The sequence below is a fragment of the Myotis yumanensis genome, unplaced genomic scaffold (assembly GCF_028538775.1).
Source record: "Myotis yumanensis isolate MYYU_CA2020_CCGP unplaced genomic scaffold, mMyoYum1.0.hap1 SCAF_8, whole genome shotgun sequence".
NCBI lineage: Eukaryota > Metazoa > Chordata > Mammalia > Chiroptera > Vespertilionidae > Myotis > Myotis yumanensis.
Window position 1 is genome coordinate 14677371 of NW_027223759.1, and position 9907 is coordinate 14687277.

A 9907-nucleotide genomic window follows, 5' to 3' on the forward strand; every position below is an offset into this window, starting at 1 on the left:
CCTCCTGCTCTTTCTCAATTGCTAAGTTCTCAATCTTATTTAAAATCCTTCTCCAAGGTCAGTGCCCCAGGGAAATAGAAACCCCGCTCTGAGGTTCTCCTTACTTACCCAGGAAGAGTTCGCGGGCTTCTTCTGCGCCTCAAAGCCCTTCACGTCCCCAGCGCCGCCCAATTAAGTGCATTTTACCTCAAGTGAATTGTGGGCTGGCTCTCCTGCTGGACTCTGAGCTTCTAAAGGGGAAAGGCCCTTATTCCTCCGAGCATTCCCAGAACCTGCTATGGTGATTGGCAGGTAAGGGCTCGATCAACGATCAACGTCAGCTCCTTCCCCATCGCTTTAATGGCAGTACCATCTCACCGTCTCTGAAATTCCTCTGCTTAACTCAGCAGCACTGGGACCTGGGATATAATAGGTGCTCAGTTAGCCCGTGTTGAACTATTGCTTGAGTGAATGCGTGGCTGGCATAGCAGGTCTTCACCTGTGTCTGGGCCCAGTCCCTACTTGCTCAAGCATCCCAGCTGCCAGCGATACCCGTGGCCTGCAGGCTCTGCTCTTCTAATTATCAAGCCAAGGAGAGAGTGGGCTCACCAAGATATTAAAAAGGCTGGTCACTTAGGACCCAACACAGGTTACAGCCAGTGATCCCAGAAGCAATGAAGGTGAGCTCTGACCACTGTGGTTCAGTGGTTGGAGCATTAGCCCGCACACTGAAGGGTCTCGGGTTTGATTCCCAGTTAAGGTTTGACCCCCAGCCCCAATTGGGGCATGTGCAGGAGGCAATCAATTAATATTTCTCTCTCACATTGGTGTTTCTCTCTCCCCCCCTCCCTCCCACTCTCTCTAAAAATCAGTGAGCCCTAGCCAGTTTGGCTCAGTTAAAAGAGCATCGGCCGGTGGACTGAAGGGGCCCAAGTTCGATTCCAGTCAAGGGCATGTACCTCGGTTGCAGACTGATCAGGGTGTATGTGAAGGCAACCCATTGATATGTCTCCTTCACATCAATATTTCTCTCTCTGTCTCTCTCCCTTCTCCTCCCTCTAAAAATCAATGAAAAAATAGACTCGATGAGGATGAACAACAACAATAAAAAGAAGCAACGGAGGTGAACAAATCCCAGATTCCCACTGGACATCAAGCTCTCTGCCACCAGCCTCCTCTCCCTCGAGCAGGGGTGACATTTGACCGGCATCTCCTTCTTGCCTGAGTTCCCTGCTGGGCCAGCAGCCCAGACTGGAGCAGCAGCCCAGCCGGTGTGCTCCTGGCTCCTGGCCAGGTCTCCATGCCCCTCTTTCTCCAGCTCCTGTTATCCCTTTGATTGACGCATCTCTAGGCGCTGCCAGGACGTTGTGTTGCCGCGTCTTGTCTGGTCTTGAACACTGTGAGCACTCAGACCCACCAGCCTGTGTGCTTCTCCCTGGAACTCACTCAGTGCTCGTGGGAGGAGGGGCCTTCTCTGCTCCCGTCCAGCCAGGAACCCCGCGCCTCCCGGGGGCGCTCACTTTTCCCTGGCTCTTCTCAGCTTCTGCTTCCAGCGGAAGTTTCCTCTTTGTTTTGTCTTCAAAGATCTCAGGACTCCTAGTCCTGCAAGGAACGAAACTTGCCCTTTTCCAAACAAAAGCAACAACAAAAAGTCCATAACATTTTCAACTCAAGATAATTAACAATAATCATATGATACCCACATGGGTTTCCCATTCTTGGCTGACACAATTTTTTTTTCTTTTTTAAAAAATTTAACAGAGATACAGAGAACGGATTGATGGTTGCCAGAGGGGAGGGAGGTTGGGAAACTGGGTGAAAAGGTGAAGGGACTGAGAGTTACAAAATAGTCACAAGAATGTACAGTACCGCATAGGGAATATAGTCAACAATATTGTAGCCCTAGCCGGTTTGGCTCAGTGGATAGAGTGTCGGCCTGCAGACGGAAGGGTCCCGGGTTCAATTCCGATCAAGGGCATGTGCCTCAGTTGCAGGCTCCTCCCCGGCCCGGGCCTGGTCAGGGCACATGCAGGAGGCAACCAATCAATGTGTTTCTCTCACATCGATATTTCTCTCTGTATTTCCCTCTCTCTTCCACTCTCTCTTAAAATCAATGGAAAAATATTCTGGGGTGAGGATTAAATAAAAAATATATATTTGTAAAGTATATGATTATCTAACCACTACGCTGTATACCTGAAATTAATACAAAATAATACTGAATGTAAACTGTAATTGAAAAATAAAAAAAAAAAATTTAAAGTTTTCAACAGGGAACCCACTCCCATTTCTAAATCCCCATGTCATAGGAGGGGTCCCTGGCCTGCTCTCACAGACTCAAGCTAGCCCCTGCTTCGAAGGGGGCAGAGTGGCCCAGCTCCCTCCTGATGAACAAGACTGTTGGTTGTGGTCCAGCTGCTCTGTCCTCTCTCATCGGGAGCACAGAGACAGGTTCCTGTTATTGGAAAGCACCTTAACGCTTCCTGGCCGAGGGCAGCTCACCGGGACATCGCAGCCCTTCTTCGCACTCTTCCCTGTGTAACAGTGCAGGTGATCTTTTGAGAAAACCCTGCCAATGCCCGATGGTATCATGCCCTGGAACATGAGCGATGGTTTATCAAACCCTTTCCTCCCAGATGAAGCAGGATTGCCATGGGGGGGAGAGGGGGGGGGCGGGGAGGGGTGCTCACTGTTGCCTCCAGGCCTGCAAATGTGCTACAAGAATGTTTTTTGGACGCAGGAACTCAGCTAGCCACACCTTTTATCCTCTTGCTGATGATCCCTAAAACGACAGAAATGACAAATCCAGTCCGATTTCTTGAGTGTTACAGGCCTGAACTCTCCCAAGCAGCTGTTTCTCGTTTCAAAGATCCCTCCCTTCTGTGTCCAGTCCTCTAGGTGGGGCCCTGTCCCTGCATCTCCCTCTGCCCCTTTCCTTCTGGCAAATCACCGCTAGAAACGCCACATCCAGGGAGTACACCGGCTCCTGTCCCCCACCCCACCTTCCTGTGCTAACGCGTGTCCTGACCCCACGGAGGGGCTGTGAAGTGCGAGGATTCTGCAATCAGAGAGCCCTGGCTCCGAATCCGGGCTCGGCTCCTGCCTGTCCGTGGCCCCGGGTCACTCCATACCTGTTCTGGACTCACATCCTTGTTGAACGCAGCAGACGCGCCAGCACCGACCTCCTGTGGCTGTTGGGAAAGGACGGAACCAGCAGAGGGATGTGAATGATTGGCCCGGCGCCAGAGGCGCTGGAAACGCTATAACTGTGGACGGTTATTATTATTGGCTGCGTGGCAGAAAGAAACATTGTGGAAACAGCAGGCCGGCCTCCCGGGCTGCTGTGCTTTCAGCAGCTGCTCAGCCCCTGCTCGCTGCTGCGCCGTCCAGGCCACGTGCCAGCAAGGCGGCTCTCCGTGTCTGCAAATAGATTCCAGATGCTGGAAGAATCTCAGTGTTTTCCTGGGCCATCAGCCTCGGCGGAGAATCACCTCAGCGGCGACGGGCACTCAACAGTGCCAATTAGGTTTTATCTCTGCCATTATCATTGTGTGTGTTATACCACATGGGGGATTTTTTTGTTGGCCCCTGAGCCGATAGAGATGTTAAAATTGATGGCTCCAATGAGGAGGGGGCAGGAAAGCGGTCTCTTCCCACCAGGTCTCGGATTTTAAAAGCTCCCCGGAGGGTGGCAGTTACACTGAACCCTCATTAGCCCGGGGCAAGCTGGGAGACAGCAGTCTCAGGGTCCCGCTTTTGTCATTAGGCGCTCACCAGCTTGCTTCCCGTGTCTCTCCCCTCCTCGCCCCCTCCCTTTGAGCATTTTCTTACTTTCTGGGTACCACAAGGTGTTCCAGACTCATCTTGTCTTTTTCTCTGCTCCTGCCCTGGAATGAATCACTTCTCCTTAGGAGCCCTGGTTTCTTTTATTGAAGAATGATGCTTAGATTAAAGCAGAAACACACTACTGTTTTCCTGGTTGCCACATACAATACTCGGAACACGTCTATTTTCTGGCCATCAAATGCGTGGAGGTTTTTCTATACCTCAAGCAATTCTTTTTAAAAAAATGTTTTTATTGATTTGAGAGAGAGAGAACATAAATCAGCCGCCTCCTGCAGCCTGAGCATGTGCTCTGACTGGGAATCGAACTGGTGACCTCTGGGTGCATGGGATGACATACAACCAACTGAGCCACACCAGCCAGGGCTACACCTCGAGCAATTCTGTGCTGGCTCATGGAGACTCTGACGGTAAGACAGTTGAGAATGGGCTAGTTTGATTTCATGGAATGAAAAGATGTTGAGATGAAGACAGGATTTATCTTATTTTCTAAGCCAGGACCCTGAGAGGGAGAGGCAGGTGGCCACAAAGTCTGAGGGGGAGGGAGAGGGTACATTTCCAAGCTGGAGTGTCACAGGGCTCTGGGGCCTGGGCTGCCTGGCAGCGCTCCCCTTCCGGGTGGGACACATGGCCCAGGTGTTCTGGGATGCTTAGCAAAGCCCAGAGGATAGAAGGACAGGAACTATATTGCTGAGCTACAGCAACAGCTCCCAATTCTCACCTCTCAGACCAGAGTAAGCTGGAGTAGGAGAGTTCAGACAGAGACAAAGATCACCTGGAGGATACTGTTCAAGGCACCCTCAAGACACACAGCTTGGGTGTTATTCTAGAGAGCCAAGGTTGTGGCTTTTCTTTTTTATTTTTTTATTATCCTCACCCGAGGATATTTTTTCCATTGATTTTTAGAGAGAGTGGGAGGGAGAGGGAGAGACAGAAACAACGATGTGAAAGAGACACATCGATTGGTTGTGGCTTTTAAATGTAAGGATGGGCAGTGGAGGAGGCACTGTTATTATCTGCATACTGCTTGTCATCTCCGAATACGCTTAGATTGATCTGGGGTGTTTTAAGACCAGTGAGATGAGAGACGGGTAGAGGAACACAGGAAGTTAGCCAATGAGATTTGGAATAGGTATCCTTTTGTTTTCTAAAGGATATTAATGAAGACGTCTGTACAGCAATTCATACCCTGTACATACAATGACAAGAAAAATGTGAAGTGTATAAAAAAGAGTTGGAATCACAAGTGAACAGGAGTTGAACTAGAAGGTGAAGTAGAGGAAATATTTGAACAAGAGTGGGATCCATCTTGCTCATGAACCCAAAGGTTCACACATTAGAAGTGGATCTGTCAGGTGCTGAGATGGAGGAAGAAGACAAGAGGCTCTACTAAAGGCCCAGACACTGGAAAGGGCCACCCCAGCCAGTGGACACCCAACAATTGTCAGGCCGCTCTTCAGCTTCTTTTATGAAATGCTTATGATGTGTCACGAAGCCCTCAAAATAATATTTACCTTTGCTCAACGAGCGCTTTGGCTAAATTATAAGTATGCTCTGAATACACTGCATAGCAAACTATATTTAAAGGTGCAAAATAATCTCTTACCATTCATGATTTTGGAAAAGGCTTTTAAACCACTCTTACCTTCCTTCTGGGTGGAGAGAAAGAGAAGAATCCATGTGAGAAACATAGATCGGCTGCCTCCTGCACGCACCATCACCGGGAATTGAACCCGCAAGCTACATACAAGCCCTGACCGGGAATTGAACCCCCAAGCTACATACATGCCCTGACCGGGAATTGAACCTGCCACCTTTGGGTGTAAGGCAGCGGTTCTCAACCTGTGGGTCGCGACCCCTTTGGGGGTCGAACGACCCTTTCACAGGGGTCGCCTAAGACCATCGGAAAACACATATATAGTTACAGATTGTTTTTGTGATTAATCACTATGCTTTAATTATGTTCAATTTGTAACAATGTAATTGGGGGTCACCACAACATGAGGAACTGTACTAAAGGGTCGCGGCATTAGGAAGGTTGAGAACCACTGGTGTAAGGGATGATGCTCCAACCAACTGAACTGAACAGGGCTGTTACCCCAAATTTTCCAAATTAGGAAGTGAAAGCACAGAAATGCTAAGTAGCTTGCCCGGTCACCTAGAGCTGGGACGTGGACTTGACCCAGGCATTCTGGCCCCAGAGGCTGTGCTCCTAACTGCTCCCCACACCACCCTTTCCTCTAATACGTGTAAGAGAGTGCACATTATTCCAGCTTGATTTTTGCTGAGCCCTTCCAAGGAGCCTGAAAGGAAAACAGGACTGCATGGCTGCATGAAACACACAGGAAATAGTTTATTAGCTTCCAGAGGGAGGAAAGGATAGAGGAAAAACCTTTCAATAGAAATCCGTGGCCCTCCTCAGGGAGCCCACTCGGGCGCTGGCGGCCCCCCAGTCGTGGGAGCGCCTGTATTCCCCCGGCTGCAGCAGGTACTGCCGCCCCCGGTAGCTGGGCATCTCGTAGAGGACCCAGCAGCCCTCCAGCACGCTGCAGGAGTGGACCTCCTGGAAGCGCAGGCGGTCCTGGAGAGAGGAGCAGTCCTCCGCAATCTCCACCATCTGGCCTCTGCAGTCCTCCCTCTCATACAGTCTGATCCTGTGGGAGCTGCTCTGTGGATTCAGCAATCGGCCGACGAGGAAAAGTCAGAAAACCCAGCCGGTAGCAACCAATCCCACACAACTCTGGGGAGGTAGACATGTCTTTATCTTTTCTGTATCAAAGCTGAACACGTTAAAGAAAGAGACTTCCGCTACCAGGGCTGCTGTGTACAGTTGGAGAGGGTGTACACTCTAAAACTCAAAAAGTCAGTATTCATGGAGCCCATGAGATGAATGGTGCTCCCTAGAGTTTTTTGGGTCATAACCTATATCGACCATACATGCTGGCTCTATTTAGTACCATCCTTTAAAAAAAAAAATTCACCTAAGGATATGTATAGAGGGAGGAAGCGGGGAGAGAGAGAGAGAAAAACATCAATGTACGGAATGATACTCCAACCAACTGAATCATTCGGCCAGAGCTTTAGTACCATTTTTAAATAACACTTTTATATATTTGGTTTGCTCTCTCCTTCATAGACGTATGGTCTTCTGGGGCTCTGCATACTGGATGATATAAAATAATAGAAAATAAAAAGACAAATATATCACTGCCAAATGGCATTATTTTGACTCTTTTAAAAGAGTTCATTATATTTGTTTTTTTAAATTTGTTTTTATTGGTTTCAGAGAAGGGAAGGGAGACGGGGAGAGGAACAGATACATCAATGATGAGAAAGAATCATTGATGGGCTGCCTCCTGCATGACTCCTCCTGGGGATCAAGCCCGCAACCAGGGCATGTGTCCGGTCTGGGAATCGAACCGTGATCTCCGGGTTCATAGGTTGATCTCAACCATTGAGCCACACCAGCCAGGCATTATTTTGACTCTTGACAGTATTATAAGAGGCTAGGGACAGAAAAAGTCAAATTGCTTTCCCCAAAGTCAGGCACAGACTGGTGGCAATTATGCATAGGCAATTCCTTAATATCTTCTGTTCTACTTAAGTCCTGTTACTCTTAAAATTTTGACAAGTGGGCACCATCATAAAGATTAGATTTCTGTTCTCAGCTCCAATATATGTTCCGGCAAAGCAGTTTTAGGTAATTAATACAAATGGAAGCTCAAGATTATGAAAGAGGCCTTTACAGATCAAGAGATTATAAAACCTTTGGAGAAATGGAAAGGTAAGCGGTTAGTGCTGGGCCAATCCTGTCTTTCCTTGAGCCCTTGTTCTTTTATCTGCTTGTTCCTACCCAGCAGGTACCCATTCAGCGTCTTCCTTCTTCCACCATGAAATCCTCTTTGCCACGGAAGGCTCTCATCAGCAATTCATTCTGCCGAATAAAAGACTGTGATAATGCATCTTCCGTGGTCCGTAAAGGACTCACAGGTACGTTTCCTAATTTGATCCTGGCACCTGTGGAGCAACATTATCAGCCTTTTCCTCTTTCATGAGAAACGAAGGCCAGAGCTTGCAGTCTGTGATCAGAAGAGCCAGGGCTGCTAAGGGTGTGCCCCGATTTCCAGGCTCCTCATGGCTGTCTGGGTCTGATCAAGGCCCTTGGAGGGGGTTTCAAACTTCACAAAAGTGGTACATTTCCCCCAAGACTCTGTCATAGGCAAATTAGAGGATCCCTAAGGGTGGAATTCAGGCTGCTGGAGCGTGGTTCGGGTAAGAGAGGGCTTTGCAGGAGCTGTTGGAATCACGTTGTTGGTGACCTGTTTTGCCCAATAAAAAGGCAGGACTGGAGGGTTTATATTTGGGGGGAGGAGTGGCCTGTCATGTGTAAGATAAGTTGCTTTCATCCTCTTGAGAACTGTAGGAATTAGTGACTCCCAGTGGCCCCATTTTACAGATGAAGAAAAGAGAGAAACAGTCCCAGGCACTATCCTAAGGCCGCCTGGTAGTAAGGAGTTGCTCAGTCACCACCTGTGGGCCTTGACACTCTGAACGATATCGTGCCGTCCTTTTGCCCAATGGAGGTCAATTTAATTTTAACAAAGTGAAATAAAATTTTCAATTAAAAGCCATCCATCACAGCCCAGCCAGCGTGGTTCGGTGGTTGAGCCCTGACCTATGAACCAGGAGGTCTCGGTTTGATTACTGGTCAAGGCACATGCCCGGCTTGCAGGCTCCATCCCCAGTGGGGGTCGTGCTGGAGGCAGCCCATCAAGGATTCTCTCTCATCATTGATGTTCCTATCTCTCTCCCCCTCTCCCTTCCTCTCTCTGAAATAAAAATAAATAAAATTTAAAAAAGCATTGCATCGCATACTTTTTCAGTGGAAGAAACCTTAAAGATATTAATAAAGGGAAAGAGAACATTACAGCCAGAAAGAGCAGGCTACGGCCCTGCAGGGTGAGTGAGCGGGGGTGTGACTGGAGGGCGCAGAGGGACCGGGACCGGACTCACCTGGGGGATGAGGCGGCAGGAGCGGACCACGTCGCTGAGGCCCAGCCACTGCTGGTGGTCAGGGTAGTCGCCCCGCCGCAGGAAGTACTGGGGGCCCTGGTAGTCGGAGCGCTCATAGAGCATCCAGCAGCCGCTGTCCACGCGGATGGAGTTGCAGCGGCTGAGGTAGAGCTGCAGGTTGGGGTGGTCGCCGCTGCACTCGAAGCGGCGGCCCTGGAAGCCGCGGTCCTCATAGAAGATGATCTGCAAGGAAGGGAAGGAGAGGCTCAGCGGCCCGGGTCCCGCCGGGTCTGCAGGGGCCCCCGCCGGCCTGCGCGCCCGGCTCACCTTCCCCATGGCTGGTGGATGGACGTGCGGGTCGGTGGAGGGGCGGCAGCGGGCAGCGGGTCTATATAGCAGCCGGCTGCTGCGTTGGCAGGAGCAGCACAAAAGGGGCCCCGGGTGAGGAGGGCAATTCGTGTTCGCTTTGTTCTCTTTGCTGTCATAGTCCAGGGGCCTTATTGTGGGTGCTGGTCCCATTCTCTCTGGAGTATTCGAGTCGCTATTATTGGTTGATGCTGTGGAGTGTATTTGGAAAAAAAAGTCTTTGGGGGCATTGTCTATTTAATAATAGAAGCGGAGCTTCAGCCTTTTCGTATATAGTCTACACTGTTGTTTGTATAGGTTGGGGAAAAACAAAAAAGTGTACGTGGGAGAGGAAAAAAAAGGCAGGGCCTTCTTATGTGAGATAATCTGTAAAATGATCGTACTGCTTAGGTGCAACATTGAATACTAATTACCAGGAAGAAAATGACTTTCACTGAGTGTTGAATTTCAAATTAGTCCTTTAAGACAACTTCCTCCCTAAAGAGGGTAGGAAATTGGGATGTTGACCCAGGGAGTTCACAGGATTTCACGCTTTCAGCGTGGTAAGCAAACAAACAGAACCACACGAACACAGCAAGCCCAGAGCTTCGGTGTTGGGTCTGGTTTTCATTTTGTTGCAGCCACACGGGGAAGTAGACGAGGATTAGATGTGTTATCTTGACTAATTGTGAGTCAAAAGGGATTAAGCTTTAAAATGCTTAACCTC

General features: G+C 49.3%; 1 protein-coding gene across 2 annotated transcripts; it reads right to left on the reverse strand.

Annotated features, from left to right (window-relative positions):
- Positions 1-6217: 6217 nt before the first annotated feature.
- On the reverse strand, positions 6218-9171 carry LOC139015528 (gamma-crystallin F-like). 2 transcript variants are annotated; one of them, XM_070423293.1, is made up of 4 exons: positions 9163-9171; positions 8836-9078; positions 6760-6762; positions 6218-6490 (listed from the first exon to the last, which is right to left on the reverse strand). In XM_070423293.1, exons 1-4 carry the CDS (start codon positions 9169-9171, stop codon positions 6218-6220), a joined length of 528 nt encoding a protein of 175 aa, XP_070279394.1. The 2 variants fall into 2 exon arrangements, with proteins under 2 accessions (XP_070279394.1, XP_070279393.1); XM_070423292.1 differs by lacking the exon at positions 6760-6762.
- Between the last annotated feature and the right edge of the window lie 736 nt (positions 9172-9907).